Source organism: Dermacentor variabilis, chromosome 6 (genome assembly GCF_050947875.1).
Source record: "Dermacentor variabilis isolate Ectoservices chromosome 6, ASM5094787v1, whole genome shotgun sequence".
NCBI classification, from domain to species: Eukaryota; Metazoa; Arthropoda; class Arachnida; order Ixodida; family Ixodidae; genus Dermacentor; species Dermacentor variabilis.
In genome coordinates this window covers 124,660,492-124,679,905 of record NC_134573.1, presented here as the reverse complement: position 1 = coordinate 124,679,905, position 19,414 = coordinate 124,660,492, and the positions used below count along the sequence as shown (strand labels likewise).

At 46.8% G+C, this 19,414-nt stretch overlaps 1 protein-coding gene across 4 annotated transcripts in view; it reads right to left on the bottom strand.

Moving 5' to 3' along the window:
• The window catches only part of sev (receptor protein-tyrosine kinase sevenless), a 145,083-nt gene extending 137,893 nt beyond the window's left edge, over positions 1–7,190 (bottom strand). For all 4 annotated transcript variants that reach the window (XM_075695695.1, XM_075695696.1, XM_075695697.1 and 1 more), the window contains exon 1: positions 6,829–7,190. In XM_075695695.1, the coding sequence (XP_075551810.1) occupies positions 6,829–7,029 (201 nt within the window). In that variant the 5' untranslated portion in view covers positions 7,030–7,190. The remainder of the gene's footprint in view (positions 1–6,828) is intronic.
• Positions 7,191–19,414: the final 12,224 nt, after the last annotated feature.

Sequence of the window (19,414 nt, the reverse complement as noted above, 5' to 3'; positions counted from 1 at the left end):
AGCGCTGTATAGACAACATGAGTATTTAAAGCTGTACAGACCTTAGCTGTATTGTTCGAAAGTTGAGTTGACACAGGAAAATGCATACCTTTAGGGACTTCCTCGTGAAAGAAGGTAAGGCGTGCGGACACGGACACAAAATAAGAGAACCAGACAACACACGTGTGCGTCTCTTTTCTTGTGTCCGTGTCTGCATGCCTTACCTTCTTTCGCGATGAATCCTTACCAACAAGCTCAACTCTCTGTTGTTCTTTTCTCCTTCCCTCTGCCAAACTGTTTCCGCAGAAGAAGGAAGAACTGAAGACATTTATGGGAAAAGTATCATCGGTTACACTATTTGTTGAAGGCAAAGAGGGTGATCACAAGTGCATGTCCTTGTGTGGACCCTGCGAATTCATTTGTCTTGACCATAAAAAGGATATCCGATGTAGATCAGCTTCCAAGAAACCAGAGTGACCAAATTCGACGTTACCGACCAATCAATGTTTGCAGAATTCTGTTGACATTAGCCATGCAAAGACAGAGGCATTAGGTTAGCTGACTTCACGTAATCTATAACTTTATTCTTGTGACAACCGCGCTAGCATAAGATTTACACGCGTCTTTCGAATTGTTTTACGGCCCCTCTCATTCCTTCCGGAGACGATCAAAACAGCGCAGACTAACTCGACGCAGCAGACGGAAGAGAGGTTGTTGTTGCACTCGCTTCACAGGTTCCGATTCAGCGGTATTTTTCAGCATCCCATCACGAAACGCACACCGGTATGAGCTCAACGTAACATCACGACAAACGCACGCACACACCCAGAGCCGCGGGTCACACAGGAGTCACCTCGGTGAACAAAGCGCGCAGTCACGAAGGGCCTATAGGACAACCGCGCTTACGTCAACACTCTTCTTCACGATGCGCGTTGGAAGGCTAGTAAGAAAGAAAATAAGAAAGATAAATGTGCCGCCGCGACTTCATACCTCCCCCCCCCCCCCCCCCCACACACACACATGTAGGGACGCCAGTGCCGACTCGGCTCACGAAGGAACGAACTAACAAACAAAACGCGCGGGGGTTTTTCGGACACGCACGACTCAGTCATGTATAGTACCCACTGCGCGTGGATGGATGTGCGTGAATTGGTCGCGCGAGACCACGGGCTTCCGCCAGCGCAGGAAGTCGTCTCCGACGGCAGGACGAGGGTTTGGGGGGGAGAAGGGGGCGAGCGTTGCCACCGACCACTGCTGACAACGCTGCGCGTGCATGCAACGGACAGAGGCCGTCGCCGCCGCAGCCAAAGGCATCGGGCAACGATGTGTGTCGTCAGAAATGCCGCCGCAGCAGCAGCAAGCGGCAGTAGGCGTAGTGGGTATGGTGGCGAATGGAAAGGGCCGGGGAGGGCTCGAAGGGATATGGCTGAAGCCCACCGCCCCACAAAGCGCGGAGCATGCGGGGCTGTCCGTTGCGAAGGAGCGCCGTAATAAACAGGTACCACTTCCGGCGACAGCGACGAAGAGAGAGAGAGAGAGAGTTCTGGGAAGAGGGAGAGAATCGCAGTCACCGAAATGAAGTGATTCCAACGCGCGAATGAACTGCGCGTGTTTTCGACGCCGTGTAGGCGACCCAACGCGCGGACCATTGCTCGCTCTCCTGTCGCGCCTTCTGGTGCAGCCCCGCGCTTGATTACGTTGCCGTCAGTGCGCGATATGTAGAATCGACACCTGCAAGTATTTCGGTGAAAATCCGCTAGATCGTCAACGAGGCCGTCCAGCGCCCTTGCCCAGGTTTTTCTAAGCGCGCGTGCGGCTTTGCCAGTGCGCTGTAACCGGAAAAAATGCCCGTCGCGCTGTGGTTAAATTAATATATCGCCATATACGAAGAGGACCTCGGTCTTGCGAGATTTCTATTTGGAAATTGGCCCAGCAACAGGATACCGGGTGTGTTCGATATGTCAACCCCGGACTGGCCGGGAGTGCTCCACACACCGCGTATAACCAAACGCTCAATGGCTAACAGCAACGCCTCTGTCAGTACAGCGAATCGAAGACGTCCACGATGAACTTACTTATCTTAAATGTTGTAAACCTTACTTGGAAATTCCTGCGTCGAGTGGAAAGAAACTGTGAAATGGCGCTCAACAGATGATCCCGATAATGAAGCTGCAGTCGCATGCATATAGGGGAAGCGCTATGAAGGAAACAATTGAATCAAAAGCACACCAGTTTTTTATCCTCGTCAGTATCATGACAGCGTATAGTTCATTTTCAGTACAAAAATACCCATATAAAGCGGAAAATTAAACTAATTTGAAGAGCTTTGCATTCGCTTTGGGTACAAGTATCTGAGTTAAGACGCCAATAGGTTTACAAAAGCAACATCTGCTGAGCCAAAATCTGGAGGTTTCAAGAATTTTCCATATATCTGCGTACGCTGCGCAAGAAATCTGTGGACACAGAAAGCTGACGATGCGGCTTTTATTTGTTTAGGGCAAAACAATCGCCACTATACACAATATAATCCCACCGCGGCCATGCCGTAATCGTATACGTTCACACCGTTACACATCATCTGCTGGAAAACCAGCACTGTCTTGGTCATCAACCTTGGTCATCGCAAACATTTAGTCCGGCCCAGGGTCATTATGAACAGCTCGTTTAATGGTTGTGTGCTACACGTATAGTTTAGGGTAGGCCTGTGGTATACGACGCATGCGCATAGTAACCCCATGCCCGTTTGCGTTGGCTACGGCTACGGGTCGCACAAAACGCAGGTACGCCTTTCCTTGGTGGACAGCTGCGATTCGGCCTACCACCAGTTGCGCGTGTCCCGGGAGGTGCTCAGAAGGTCAACACATCAGTGCCTATAGAGCGACCGCTGTATAGGCACCGCTAGACTTCTGATAGGTTCGTAGATTGATAGCATGCTTTCTTTCTTTCTCTTTAGAGCCTAATTTCTATGTCATATTTTCATCGCTGCAGCTCGCACATGCGGTCAAATGACTGAGCACATTGCATTAGTAAACTGGATGCGTTCTCAACCACGGAACTGTTCAAGAGCAGGTGCTTCGTGCAACGTCAGCAAAGTGCAAAACCAACGGCATTTTTGTGCTAGTGCATTATTCTTACAATTTCATTTAATGTAGTTTCTTTTTCTTCTTTATGGGCACTAGAGGCAAACGGTAATAGGTCATAGCGATGAGGTTTGTCAGTACTTCGAAGTCTTCGCATGAGGATTGTGCACGTTGTTGAACGGATTCAGCTGGAATAGATTGATCTAAAAGGACGATATTTGACCTTTACGTGGAAAACATTTCAAGCGGACAGTGCAGAAAATTCGAACTATCTGCAACCTCGCAAGTTCCACTGATTCTTGAGTGTTCTTTGCTACGAGGCACAATGTTGTTACCATCTGTGGTATTTAACTTGGAAGAGTGTCTATTTCCATTGCAGTCGCGCCACGATTGGTAAGCTACCACCTTGGATTCAGAGCCAAGGTAAATTAAGCCTGGGACCCAGAAGACGCTTTTCTTTTTTCTCGCGACCTTTTTCATCAGCAGACGGCACGTACGCACCGTGGATGCGGCATTGGGGACACCGTTTTTTTAAGTTTGCGGGCGCTTCCCATTCACTTCAACGTCAACAGACGTTCGCCTAGCTGCCACATGATGGATGACTCGTCGAGAGACAAGCGTTCCCCGCGTAGTTGTCTTTGGGTGGGCAGAAGGCGGCAGGCTCATTGTGTGTTTGCGAGGAGTCTGTAGGCAACCATAATGCCCGCTTCGTCAGCAACCAGTGACGCGTTCGCCGCCCTCGATTCGCCCAGCGCAACAGAGACGCGAAACTCTTAAAGTTCACGTTTCAGGCACATGCTTGTAACTGACGAACGAACCTTAGAATAGGATAAGCCCGTAAGTATACACAATCAATGCATTCTGCCGGTGCTAAAACATGGGGCAGAAGCTTCGAGGTTGACAAAGAAACTCGAGAACACATTAACGACCGCGCGAAGACCGGTGGAACGAAGAACGCTATAGGCGTAACGTTAAGAGACAGGAAGATGAGCGGTGTGGATCAGGGAGCAAACGGGGATACTCAATATTATAACTGACATTTAAGAGAGAAAAAGAAATTGCAGCTGGGAAGGCCATGTAATGCGCAGGTTAGATTACCAGTGGACCATTAGGGTTACAGAATGGGTGCCAAGAGAAGGGAAGCACAGTCGAGGACTGCAGAACACTGGGTGGGGTGATGAAATTAGGAAATGCGCAGGCGCAAGTTGTAATCAGTTGGTGCAGGACAGGGGTAACTGGAGATCGCAGAGAAGAGGCCTTCGATTGTCCTGCAGTGGACATAAAATAGCCTGCTGCTGATGATGATACGTACATCCAAAACTATGCAAGTAATGACACCTTCAAGGTTATCTTTACGGGAAGCTACTCGGGCACGCCCTGTTAATAATCCGCACAATTTCGCAGTGAAGCACCAAATGAACACGGCGTCATAAATGTTATAAAGAGAAAGCATTGCCTCATGTTGCGTGGAGTGTAGGTTACGTTAGGTGAGGTTACTGTTAGAAACAGCATAGAGGCTTACGCTCTTCTGCGTGAGCTATATGCGGTCACGCGTTGATTGATTTGGGAGCACAAGAACAAAAAGTGCTTACTACTATAGTTGTAGCCCCGCCTCGTGAGATACTACGTGCAGTGAAACGCCAAGAGGCATGCCAAGTTTTCTGCTACTCTTGTAAGCCAATAAAACGTAAACGTAGCCGTTACCTGCGGGCGTTACCAGCATTCTGCTCGTCTTCATTTCATGCGAATGTCATCAATACCACTGCATATTAAATGCTCCCGAGATATCCCACTTGTGGCGCACTTCGATCGTATATAAATGAAGTTAGTCAGAAGCCAAGGCAATGGTCCATGACAATAACGATAAGTTATAAAAATATAATTATAGCTGACGATAGAAACTTGCTCAACACGAAAACTTCCTCGCGCGGAGGGTATGTATCTTTATGTAGAGGGAGTTTAGCTTTCGTGCTCGAAAGGGTTGCGACTCGTATAAAAGTGAATGTTGGACAGGAAACCCTGCGCGGTGATGCGCGATATAGAAGGCGCTCAAAAGGGCGCACCCAATCTGTATTCCTCTCAAGCATGCTGCGTTACGTTTATGCAAATAGCTAATACACGTGACACGCTACCTGAAATAAGCTCAGCCTCGTCTGTGGATAGTAACAGACGAAGAAATCCTTACGGTCTATATGGTCAAATAATAACAGCTTTCTAGTTTGCCTGCAACAGTTTACATACACTTCAGCAAGGAATAAGACTGAACGTAAACCCAAGAGAAATGTTTTGCGTTCTCTGACCGCAGTGGTCCTGTGTCAGCTATGCGCGGCTGACTCAAAGTCAAGGCATTTGGATGTAATGTGGCTCTCCAATCGCTCTCTTCCCTCTCGCTGCCAACATGGCTGCTTCGTGAGTACATATCACACCACTCCCTTTCCCAACAGCATCCGCTGTGGCGCCGACTGAATCGGCAGTGCGACCTACTCGTGTACAGGAGGCGCTGCCGCGGTCGGAGACTTGCTGACGGCGGCACTTTCGGGCTGAGGTCAGCGCCAACGCGCTAAACCACGAGGTCGGCTTACGAGTGGAACAGCAGGACACTTTCTCGGAGGACCGTCGACCGGAGATTTGCGACACTCCTCGCAGGGAGCCTGCGGCTCCGTCTCTCACTGCGTCTCAGAACTCGGGCCAAGGACGTGGGACACTATATACGACGGCGCAGGGACAGTTGTTGTCGTTGTTGTTGACCTCACGGTCGACCGCGCGTAGCCCGCCATGAAGGATTGCCCGAGAGAGGGACGACGGCGCCCGTTGTGTGCTCGTCCTTCACTTGTTCGTTCTTTTACTCTCGGCGACGTAACTCTCCGCACGCCTCTCTTGCAATGTTCCTTGCGGCTGCGCAGTTTCGCTGTTGCCCGCAGCCAATGAGACATGGCGAACACTGACTGCTGGGAAACTTGTTTACTGTAGCCATAAGGCAGTGTTAAAGTACCACTGCTAGTTAACGCTCGAGTTTGCCTTGATTTGCAACGCGCGTATTATACCAGAGCCCACTTGACTGTCGTTGGCCAACTTCGGTTTGCGGCCACTAACCATAGTAAAAGCGAAACGTAAGGAACACCATGAAGTGGACGCCTGCTAATGCAAAAGTGTGCGTGTTTATAGCGAAGATACGCAAGCTGAACGCTGTTGAAGAAAACGAGAATAATGATTATTATTTAAGGAACTTTTGCCGAAACAAACTTGCATTGTTACAGCCGCACTCTGCAGTACATGAGACTGGAATGCCACTGAGGAAGGAATGCCACTGAGAAGAAGGACAGTAAATGTCACAGACACCTTGTGTGATAAGCTGCACATCTAAGGAACGACTTGCTAAACATATTTCTTCGGTTTCGCATTTGCGTCCACGGCCTTCCTGCGATCGTTGTCAAACGAACCCATTACTTGCAGACACGTTTGTCCCACGACACAATTTGAGTTCGGGAATGACCTATTCTGAATCGCCCTCTGGCGACACTTTCATTTGCTCAGTCTCAGTGCATGCATGCCTACATCGCCCAGTTCGTGTTCACGAATAAACTGAAGCACTGCATCGCGCATCAGTGCGGGACGTTCGACAAGAGAAGCCAAGTGTCGTCTCACATCAACGCCTCTTGAAGACTACGCCAAGCTGCGCTTTCCGGAAAAGAAATAAAAGTAGGACCTGTTTGACGCAGCTGATCTCGATGAGATCAGCTGACGCGCCGGGGAAACAGCGGGAGCTTACCAGGCGCGATCCGCAGTCGGCGTAACAAGTGGCCACCACATCCACGTCGGACGAGCCGCATGTCCCCGCGCACAGAAGCAGCAGCGCTTGCAGGGGCCACCACACACACAACCACCGCACCGTCGTCACGAGATGAAGATGGGGAGCGCAGCACGCCGCCGGGCCCAGCCAGTTATCCCGCCGCCGAGGAGCGCGTGTCATCGTGGCGCATCTTTCGCTGACCGCGCCATGTACCCGTGTGCGCCCGCAGTGGGCCGACCGGCAGAAATTGCAATCAAAACGTGCGCTGTCGGATGCCGCTGCCGCAGCCACGCCGCTCCGCACCGTCGTCCTCTCCCATCGGCGCTTTTTCGGCCGCTCACTTGCCCCTTCGCGCGATACTCCCCCCTCCCCCCCATCCCGCGCCCATTCTTCTCTCCACAACCCGAGCGCTTTCGAGAAAGTGCGCATGCGCGGGCACTCCGGTGACGTCAAGACAGCTAGCACGCCATTGGTGGAAACGACGCGCGCGCTCCGGCGGCGAGGACGCGAACCGCCGGCCCGTCCCAAACGAAGACAGCGTCGTCCGTTTCGTGCCATTTTAGTTTTTCCTTTTTTTTTTTTTTGTGGCTGCGCCGGGTCTTTTGAATGAGGAGCGGGAAAATTGAGGAACACGATCGGGGGTGCTGGCCAAGGCGCCTTTGTGACGCGAGTGAACGTAAGCTCCTCGGGCCGACATCATGCGTGAAAGTGGGACGAAAGTGCAGCATTTCAGCAGCGCTCGTTTCTGATTTGCGCCACTAGCAAACTTGCGCACTTTTGTTTCAGCAGATGTCACAGACTGCACAACACTCGCGGGCACGCTCAGCGAGCTGCACCTTGCCTCGAGCGAACCTCCATGCACCCCCGCTGAAGAAAGCCTCCTGTGCACATACGATAAATTCGTTTGCGTTCCCACAACTTCGTGTTACGGCGAGTAAACACGGAGGACAATGACTCGAGGAGCGTGCTTTCGAGATTTTACAACTGTCTTTACTTTAATGATCACAGGGCAAGATACTAAGAAGTAGCGTATTACTAATTCAGCAACGTTTAACACTCCTACAGATCACTCCTGTCGTCGACACTGTTTGAAAGTTCCCTCTGTAAATAAACAATCTTTTTGACACATTAGGACCGGTCAAGTACTGTCTGGCCTTACATATACTCATTTATACAATAAGCAACAATGAAAACCAGAAGATACTATACTAGGACAGAAAAAAAAAAAAGATTACCTCGAATATTTTCTGCTTATTTCTCATCGAAGCCTATACGTGAACGTATGGCTCTTATTCCGCGCCTGAAACACCCTCGCGCGCTGTTTTGCACAGTCCAGCGTACGCACGAGACCGGAAGGAGGTCTCCTCAATCGCACACGTCGATAGCCGACCACTATCTGGAGACTCTGTTTTAGATTTTTGGAGACTCTGTCTGAGCCAAACGCAGCTGTTATCGAAGGGCAGCTCTAGCCTTTCTGACAGCCATTGGGCTACAGACGAGCGGCTTTGGAGATACCACAACATGGTGCCTTTACAGATCCTTCCGACGCGTCTTCTACATTAAATTGCGCACTTATTTCAACCCTTCTAAATGTTAAACAGCAAGTTACTGCGTAAAAGATTAATTTTGGGCATGAACTCAAATGCATGTGGAAATGGATATGGAAATTACTCAAGCGTATTCTTGCCGTGCGCGTTCGAGGATACTGACACTAACTTGATCTAGGTCATTGTGTCGTCACAAATGAAGAAAAGCAACCTTGATGTGAGCTTCGAATATTGCCTGATGGCACGGAAATTTAGACTGCAGCCTCAACGCACCAACCCGCCGTGCAATGTTAGATTGTCGTCTCTGTGTTCGGGCAAATAAAGGTAGTTTTTATCAGTACATACACGAGGAGATGGTTGTTCTGTCCACGCGAGTGGAGACGTAGCTTTTGCCATATGTACATGGTATTTGAATAAAGAAAGGGGATTGCCAGGTGGGCAACATACCTGTCAGGTGACAAGAACTGAAATGAAAAGCAACTGTGTGCCTTCAGAGCAGCCTCCGGCCTCAGGATGATCAATATTAATTAATTAATTGTAATTAATTATTTAACAGAGTCTGCTCCACGCATCACCGCTATTTGGCTGCTATTTGGCTAGGGAATTAAAGAAAGCATTGTGTGAATTGGACTTAAACTGTATTCTTGCCGGCATCAGTTCATTTCGGAAGCGGATCGGGGTGTGCATTCGGCGAAATGTGGACTTTTCGAAAAATATATTTGGATTTGTGTTTGTGGAAGATAACACATTAACATAAAGGAGATTTTGTTACAGTGGATCGCAACCGCACTAATCGTTTTTAAAAGTTTTTATTTGATTGCCACATCTTGCCGCGCTCTGTAATGTGAACAAATCCTCTCTCTCTCTCTCTCTCTCTCTCTCCTTCCGACAATCATTTTTCACTAACTGCATTCGTTCCAAGTGGTTATTTATTTTTCTTTCGTACAAATGCGTCATCATCGTATTGATTAGAATGTTTTTCCTATCACGACCTTACGTTCGATGGCTGCAATAAACACTACAGCTGTAGGAGGTCAATTAATTGTTATACATCTTCCAAGTTTTACCATTTCATTGTAAAATGCCCGATGTTTAGAGAAGCTTCTTTAAGACTGTCGCATTGGCGCCAATAAAATCGCGACATTTCCTTTTTTTTTCCTTTCTGCATTTGCATCTAGTTTTCAGCAGCACTGATTTAGAAAGAATATGCAAAAGCCGTCCCCGAGCGATTCCTCGGAGTCAGATTTCCTGGATCCATGCTTTTGTTGGCACCTACTCAAAGCAGCGCCACCCTCTCCTAGAACCTATGCATTACAGAAAGCGAAATTTTAGCAGCCACTACTTCAAGTTATTATCATTAAACTTCATAACTATTTCCGTCCGAGTTGACTATAATCCTTTGATTATACATTTTTTTTCTTTTAAATTACCTTTGGTAGATGGCACAATTCTAATCCATGAGATACATTGCTTGAAGAGGCGCATATTACCATGCACAATAAATTGAAATGCATTCTAAATAAAAAAAGAACGTTCAGTAGCGTTATAATCACTTACCTTACGTTACCATATTGGAATTTACAACTTGTAAGCGGAAAGCTTGCAAGACATATCGACTTGGAAGCAATTTTGAAGAAGGCACAGATTACAAGATATTCGCCGTCAAGCACGCGCGGTAAAAATGCTCAGTTGTTCCACTTCGTTTTCTTTCCTTTTCTTTTTTAAATAAAACGTTATTTTACCCATGAGAGCACAAAAGGAACTGGACCTCCAACGTATTTCGTCCACGCTTTGGGAATGAGCATCTTCAAACTGTTGTCAACCTGAGAATTCGTTTCAACTTACGCCTTGCGAACTCACGGGCTAGAATTCGTAAATTAGAGTGTGTATCGTAGAGTAATTAATTAGGAAGTTCATAAGCAATATTTTCTTAAATACTTGATTACGCATTTCGGTTTTCTTGCGCACATAATGTCTGACCCTTCGAGTAATCCAGCTAAAGTACCAGAGCTCTGATCGCGGCCACAGACAATTTATATAAACTAAAAAAGAAAAAAAACGCGATATATATCGAAAAGAGTGCTTGCATGGGCAGTGATTCTGTAGCGATGGCTCCTTCTCGACCCTGTGCCCCTCTTATGCCCCACCGTTGACGGCTGGCTGATCCCGTTGATAACGGGAGTGAGGTTTCGCTCCGACCAGTGACAAAATGCGGAAAGCATGAAAAGGAATCACATCGGAAAAAGGCATCGCTACAAAATCACAGCCCGGTTCACAGCGTTCCCAGAAAGCAGTCCTCAAGTGTTGTTCCTTCTTTTAAAGCGTAGCCCACCACGTTTTTTGCGTCCATCGGTAAGTATCTAGCAGGATAAATTTATAAATAAATATGTTAGCCCCGGCCTACACATAAACTCGGCCCGGTGAGCGACAGGGAAGCGGGAGTGGTGAGATGCCTTCGTTACACGTAATTAAACAGCATATCACGACCTGCACGCACTTTATTATTGCGTCAAAAGTACTTCGGAAACACGCAAACATACGAAATTAGGGAAATAACACATGACAGCGAGCGCCTTCTTTTCAGTTGCTTGATTTGATATATCCCACTTTTTGATTAACTGGTCAAGTGCCACTGGATGCAACGGCTTATGCTATTGTGACACGAAATTTGACCACCGAGGCAGCTCATTCGTTCCATCTTTCGCGCTGTTTGCCCGAATTTCCATCCGTGCTGACGTTCTGCCCAACAGGTTACGTTTACTGACGCAACCTCAGTGCTTTGTCGCTCAATGACGTCATATCTTTGTCACTCCACTCTTTTGCTGTGGTCTACGTAATAATAATAATAATAATAATAATAATAATAATAATAATAATAATAATAATAATAATAATAATAATAATAATAATAATAATAATAATAATAATAATAATAATAATAATAATAATAATAATAATAATAATAATAATAATAATAAAAGCTCTACATAAAACCTTTAATTATAGTTGTGGCGCACCTACATATGTTTAAAGCACACAGGCCTCGGAATGTAATAGCGCATCGTTTTCCGCCGGTTTTTCGTTTTCTCATATTCCTGGCGTATCGCCCATTCTTGGCCTACTGGATATGTTCCATGGCATCCCAAATATACCCGAAGTTACAGGGTGCCGTGACAGAGTGCCAGGCCAAGTCGGGCTGGTAGTTCTATTATATATATCTCGCAATTTTCACGTTTCCATGCATACATAGTTTGACTTGCCAATGGCGAATATTTAATATACGTCGCCTGAACTATATTGTGATTACGGCGCACAGCTTCCAAAGGCGAATGATCGAGCTAGCCCATTCATATTTCTCTTTGCACCCAATTTTTTCAGGGCATGACCTCTGTTCCTTCTAGGGTTCAGTAAGTTTATCGCAAGGATTGCAGACTGCATACGGCCAAGGCGCGTACAGGGATGTAAACATCGACACATAAAAACACCGACCTGAGCGTTGGGTAGACTCGAACAAATCAATTAAATATTTAATAATTTAATTAATTAATTAATTATTAGTTAATTTATACCTTCTTAATTGGCACTGCCATTCAGCAGGGCTAAGGAGTAAAAATCGTACCTTGACGAGCTCCTGAACCCTACACACAATTACAGCAATGGTGTGATCAAGACAAGAAGGACATGAAAAAGGACCTAAATCTAAGTTGTACATACAGGCCTGCTTATATTAAGAAGAAAATAATACTAGGAAAGTATACAGTGCTTTGAAATACAGACAATTTTTTACTTATCAAGCAAAAAATTAAATTATTCGGTTTTACGTGCCAAAAGGACTTTCTGATGATGAGGCACGCCGTAGCGGGGGACTCCAAAACTTTCTACCACCCTGGGTTCTTTAACGTGCACCTAAATCTAAGTACACGGCTGTTTTCGCCCCCATTGAAATGCGGCCGCCGTGGCCGGGATTCGATCCCGCGACTTCGTGCTTAGCAGCCCAACAACATAGCCACTAAGCAACTACGGCGCGTTACTTATCAAACAATGAAATAAAAAATTAAACAGAGTAAAATTAAACCCAACTAAATACGTATTTGCATTCACGAGAACTATAAGAGTTATTGCAGAATATCAGTCAATAAAGTGCGCATTGGGGCCGGTAGGTACACGTTGCATAAAAAAAACGAGTTATAGCGCACGACACAGGACTTAAGAAGGAGACGGATTAAAGCAATATCCTTCGCTTCACGAAATTACAATGGAGTTCAGCAGATATATAACTACACGTCACCACAGTGAAGCCCCGAAATGCTGTTGAAGAGCTTAGGTAAACATTGTTTCAATATATATGACCCATAATGCACAATGGATTAAATTTACTCATACACAGTAAGAGTTTCCTACAAATGCTACAATATGATAGAGAAAAGTGTGGCGGTGCAATATAGTTTCCTGCAATTACTAGAGACCTGTGGCGCTGCGATCGTTAAGCCACCAGGGCAATGTTGGGTAGTTCGTGGATTTGTCTGAACTTCGTGCTTGGGGCTTCAGAGATTCTTGTGGCTAAGTTTATTACGCTTTATCTGGGACGAAATTGGTTTAACTTTCAAAGCAATTAATACTTTTTTTTTCAATACGGAAGGTAATAAGACTCTGTAATCATGCATAATATTTGCTGATTGCAGTGGTTCAGCTTGTCCGTGTGTCCGTAACGCAACGGTTTCAATGTCGGGCTTCTGTATACTATAGAGGTACTGTGCTCGAATCCTACCGTCTGAGAATTTTAATAATGCTACGTAATTATTTAAAACGCGGAACTTTCTTACATATGATCTCTTTGTAAAATCACGAAGCCATCTAAAGCCATGGAGAAGTACGAAGTTTATGCAAATTCATGTAATACCCATCGTTCCCACGCTGGCTGAGCGTGCTACGCCTCCAGCTCCCGCAGACACTATAGCAACACAGTTCCCTCTAGTAATTGTATGAAACTCTATGGCGGTGCAATTTCTCAGCAAACCATGGATAAGAATCGTGGGCAATACATGCATGAGCTTCCTGTGCGGGCACCTCGCCGGGAACGCGCACTGTGCATGTCCGTAATTGCTCCTCGATATTCTCTCGCACTGTGTGCTTACCGCGCAATGTTTCGTCGCAAGAGTACAGTTCAAAACAAACTCGTCAGGAAATGATCGGCGGATAGATATGAGTAAGCAACGATCACATAGTACTGCAGTAACAACACTCATTTTGAGTAACGTTCTCCAGTATCCTTATCAATGCTCTTTATTGGCAACATTCTCAAAGCAATCGCTTAATAAAACTTGGAGGAAAGGAGTTAAGCTATAAGCTTACTCGTGCAGAGAACATGCCATAAATGAGCCGCTATACACGATTAATATACGAAGCCATAACCACTCCCCAGGAGTCAAGGACGAAGTCAAACGACCCGATGTATGCTGTCTGTGGTACAAAAGTTACAAAGAGGAATAAGGTGCCTCAGAAAGGCTGACCTTATCCCTGTTTGTAACTTTCATACCACAGCGCGCTACTCCATCTGTCGACCCCCTACTTGATTTTCGATGTACTGTCTGTTGTTCCGAAACTTGTTCTCCTTCCTGGTTCAAGTGTTGTTTTTAAAGCGACGCTTTCTTTGTTTCTTCCGCCCGCTTAGTAGGTCTTGGCCGCTGCAGTCGTGCAAAGTAGGCAACTCAATGGGTATGCGCCACTCAGTGTGTGCCCGAATAGACAGATTGGGACACTGGGCTTGCGCAACTATAGGCATATGCCCATGTTTTTATTGCAAATCTGTGTCGTTTAAGTTCATGAGCATACAACTCTCACCAGTATTCTTCCGTTGACAATTGAGCATCAGAAATCGCTTTCGTCCTCGTGATAAAAACAGCTACAGGTGACGAAGCTGTGCTCGTGTCCCCTGCTACTGCTGCTATATACCTCGCTAATGCATGCAGGCTTCGGGTAATTCAAAAATTACAACATTGCCGCTGAAGTGACAATAAAAAAAAAAGCTCGGTAGCACGTTACACTCCTCTAACACATGAAGGTGAAAGCCTGCTGCACACGTGGTAATCCATTATTTGATCAGAGGGGTCAGACTTCTTGCAAGACATAACGAGCCGCAGTGTGAAGTAAAACGTATGGCACTCCAGGCCGACCTCCTCTACGACACATGCTAGCTCCTAATGCACTACCTAAAAGTTATTTCTTTCTTTCTTTCTTTCTTTCTTTCTTTCTTTCTTTCTTTCTTTCTTTCTTTCTCTCTCTCTCTCTCTCTCTCTCTCTCTCTCTCTCTCTCTCTCGTTGTTTCTATCGTTGTTTGCTCTTTATTTCTTTCGTTCTTTCTTCCTTTCGTTTCTTCGTTTATATTCGGCCATTGCATTTTTGCTTGCTTGCGGGAGTATGAGCCATTTCTGATGATTATATTTTTGATCTCACTCGACTGCCACCCCAAAAGTGGGGCAGGCGCGGCCGACCAAAGGGAGCAGTACAGCCACGGCCGCAGTAGAGGCGCCACACGCCGGGAAGACGTCATATGCCGTGTATACGGTGACGCCTCCCTCACTGGGTGAGGCTAATCGTTCTGCAGGCATTCCTAATAAAGTTGCTTCGATCGCTCGCACTCGACTAGACGTCGCTTTTTTCGAGTATGAGCCATTGCAACCAGCAACTTAAGGCTCTCACCTTAAGAATACGACTAAAATTCTCGAAGCCGTTCTTCGTGATATGCGAGCGCCACCTCCCACAAACCGAACATGCTGCGCGGTGCTTGAGCAACTTCAAACTTCTAAACTGACCTCACCGTCGTGTGAGAAATAGGCGCGATTTATTTTAATATTGTTTTCATGCCCCGCCCAAGCACATTACGCCCTTTAGGTGGTAGCTCAGACGCCTAATTTCGATGTGCTGCAAGTTGTGAACATTTCTGTAGATTTCAGAAAGAGCCAATGATCTGCACCACTACGTCCTATTAGAGTTGATGGCACTCTCACGGCAGTCCTGGCTTCTTTTTTTTTTCATGCTTGATATTCCTTGCACATTGTTACGATTAATACAGGAGTCATTCGACCAGAACACCCCCTCTATATAGTATTAAATTTCGCTCCATATATAGTAACCGCAGTGTGACTCCATGACTGACTCGATACCTTCTCGGTGTCATGTTGACAATGATCTCCGCCCAATTCAACGGGTGTTCTCCTCTCGTAGCTAGGCAAAAATATATGCTGCTGTCGAGCGTTCCTTGTTGATAGAGCCCTCCATGTCTGCATGAAGCATGAATGAAGCCTGGGTACCTGTCGAAGAGTAACACGAGGCTAATTGTTTTTCCGGCGTTATCAAAGCACCACTTTTCACTCTCCCTCTCATCATCATAACCTCGCCCGTTATAGAAGCATTTTACGTTGAAGAAAGGACAAGTAATTGCGTAATGACCTGTTCCATCACGACCTCTCTGCTTCTCTCTCCACAGTCTTCATCGACGCCATTTTGACGCTATTCCTACATATTTCTTAGGATCGGATGCGCACTCCAGAGCACGTTAAAACAGTACGCGACAGAGTAAATGTATATGCTTGTTCGTGGTCTCTTAGCGTCATGCTTTCCTGCATGAATAAATTTACGCCGTGAGTCTCACATATTAATGAGAATGAAATGCTCATTATAAGGTGGTCCACTTAGCACATAATAACATGAAAATACCACCAGCGTTCGTGCGCATCCTGCGCTAGGTTAAACGTAAAGCTTGGAAGAAATAATTAGTTTTTCAGCCTTCATGATTGATTCTCTAGCCCTATCAGCCGGACGTCCTCAGCTCTGTTATACTTAAAGAACGAATAAAGTTCAGTGTTACGAATACTGCTCACAGCTCTTGGTATAGTGCCCATCGACGGACCATTATTACGACAAAAAAAGAAAAGAAGGAAACGCAAGCGCTTGCGGAGCATCAGTCGTAACGCACCAACAAAGACCAAATTCGGAGACGGGCGCAAGACCACTGAACCGTCCCACGCTCCACAGGCTACGGTGTACGCGGCCATCGTACGGCGCTCGCTGGGTCGCGCGCCACAGTCGAGCGCGAGGTGTATCCGAAGAGTGCAATTCTTTTGAGCGCCTTAGCTCTGCGACGGCGGGCTTCGGAAGCGTAGCCGGTACGCATACTATACACGTGGACCGAGGAAGCGCCGATGCAATCCCCTGTCTCCGGCCAGCCGTGTAAACGCGGTCGACCCGGAACGCGGCCGACGTCGGCTCGCAGCACGGGGTGCCCCGCGTAACATAGTGCCCGTGGTCTCTCCAACTTGCTATACGCAAGCAGAGTCCCGGGAGACCTGTCACGCACCGAAGAATGTTCTTGGTCGGTCGCGCCGTACGTACCGCGGGGGTCTGGGAATCGCTGACGCCTGCCAGCGGGTCTCGACAGGAGAGCAAGAAGAAGAAGAAGCCTCTTCAATGACTCTGCAGACCGACGAAGTATACACGTAACCGCGGTGCTCTAGACCCATTGTGTCGCGCCCGCCGATGACCAACCAGGAAGTGAAGCGAGCTTGCTTGCTTGTGGTAGCTTGCTTGCTGAAAGAACAAAAGTTTGAGATGCGTGCCAATTCGGCACATGTGCGCGAGACCGTGCGAGAGGCCGTGTCTCTTCAATGTGGCGCGATACGTTCAGTGCGGAGAATAGTGTGGTGCAGCGGGTGCAGCGTGAGGCGTTGATTTCTGAGCGGGCGATGAACATGGGGCCAAGGTCCGAGAATACACTTGTGCCTGAAAATGACCTCGAGTCCAGCCGGTGTAACGCAGTTTCAATAAGGTGGCGCTCGACATCGTAATAAGGGCAAAAACGCGAGAGCCGTTCGACTGCATCCTCACAGCTGCACAAAACAGGCATCGATTCGTCATGCGATACCAGTGAGCCATGAGTAAACCTTCGCAAGTACCGCCACTCTTGCCAGAGGCGGCACAGTATAAACTTTCATCGCAGCAGGAAAGCTTCAACAAGAGCAGCTCAAAGAAGGTTCTATATTGTGAGGAGACGACAGTTGGAAAGGCTCGTGGCGTTTCAGGAAGTTTGCGTTTTGGTGCAAATGAAGTATAAATGAAGACCTTTTGCAATGATGCTCCTCGAGAGAAGTGTGCAGCACACCCCGGCTTCCTTTACGGGAGGAACGTGAAAGGTGATCAGTACAGTCACCATTAATTGACGATGCCGAAGTCATCCGGCAGCCAGTGGTGGTGGTGGTGGTGGCGTGAACGTCTTTATCTAAAATTAAAATATTTGCTTACGGGCCTATGTTGGTATGCATCTCCTACATCAGGAAACACTGGTGTCATTGGAAGATGACGCGTTACACTCCTTGCACAGAATATGGTAAATGACACATCTATGATGACCTTTAATGGTTCATAAATCCTACGATGTGGTTGTACTGCAAGTTCTTAAGAGTTACCTTGACGTCAACCCACTTTTCAGGTTATAGGCAAGAAGAATGTATAGTTAACAGCAGAACAGCCAACCTGCAAGTTCTGTTGCCATAGACGTTGTCAAGGGGAGCACTTGGAGCCTGTTTACGTCAAGGAAGGCCCGCACACGACAATGGGAGTTCTAGAATTAGTGGAAGAAACCAATTCATCGGTGTAAATATGCATCCTCTTTTCATATATCTCGTTGAAAAGTAACGCCGTCATCTGTCGCCAGTTCACTGCTGACTGACCGGTATGTCTCTCACCTCATGGAGTGAGAGAAGGCGCCGAGGTCTCTATGCACTCAAAGAAGTCGGAGAGTGATTGGAGTTTCAACAGATACGTCGAATGTGGCGTCTGGTGCTGTCAGTTGTGACGTATAAGTTGCGATTATCATTTCGCGAGAAAAATAAAAGCTGCGCATAATTACGAGGAAATATCAATTTTCAAAGAAAGATCGGCCAGACCTCGTGCGCTCTAACCTACTACTAGGAAAAAGCGGTACGAAAGACTTGTGGAGGACGATGATGGCGAATGAAACGATAATGTTGGAGGCCAACACAGCAAGCGTTCTTAAAGCCTAGAGTTCGGGCCTGCGTTGACACAGGAACGACAGACTTTGGCCGTTTTTCTGGCAACCGACAACGCTTTAGACTGTTCTCGGAGAACATTATTCTGGGTCCTTGGCTCCACCCGGGAACGTTTAGGAGCTAGTGAACATTTGCATTAGTAAAATGCGCATGTCGATCAACTGCAAAGCGCCTCAGCAAAATCTTTGCACTGAAGAAGTTATTTATCTGCGTTCATGGGCACATACATAACAAGCAATATACAATCGGCAATATACAATATACATTATACGCAAGAGCTTCAATTCGTCATTGACTAACGCAGACCTGCATACACGAATCAAGGACGTTATACACGCTTGAGAAGCTTTGACAGCTACTATACTGTGGTAGATACCATCAAACAACCATGACCAAGCACGCATATTGTGCCACATTGTGGGACGGCATATATCACTGCTGCGCAGGCGGTCAGCGCATGACGTCGAGTGACACGTACTAAAATCTAGAAAACTAGCGAGCGCTCCAGAATCCGCGACGATGTTCCATGTCTTAGACGCGCTGTCCTGCCCTCTATAGATCGACGCTTATTGTCAATGCGTGTTCACTGTTGAACCAACAACCGAATAAATCAGTACGTAAGCGGAAAGTAAAGCGAATACAGAGGACACATGTCTTAAAAATGCTCTGGGTTCCTGATGAAACGCCTGCGCGCCGCAAACGCAAACCGAATGGCGCTATTTACCAGCCGTGGCTTAATAACTAAACGCAAAAGTTGGAAAGACAGTCAACGAGCGCATGATTAACATACGTAACGCCATTTATTTCATTTGCTCAGATGTTTTTATTTATAACTTCGTTTTCATAACATTCTTCCTTTTTCCAGTAACGAATGGAGACAGCTGGAATATTTTGATGATGTGTTTAAGAATGACATTATTCTGCTTACTCAGACTCTAAAAGCTCGCAAAGAGA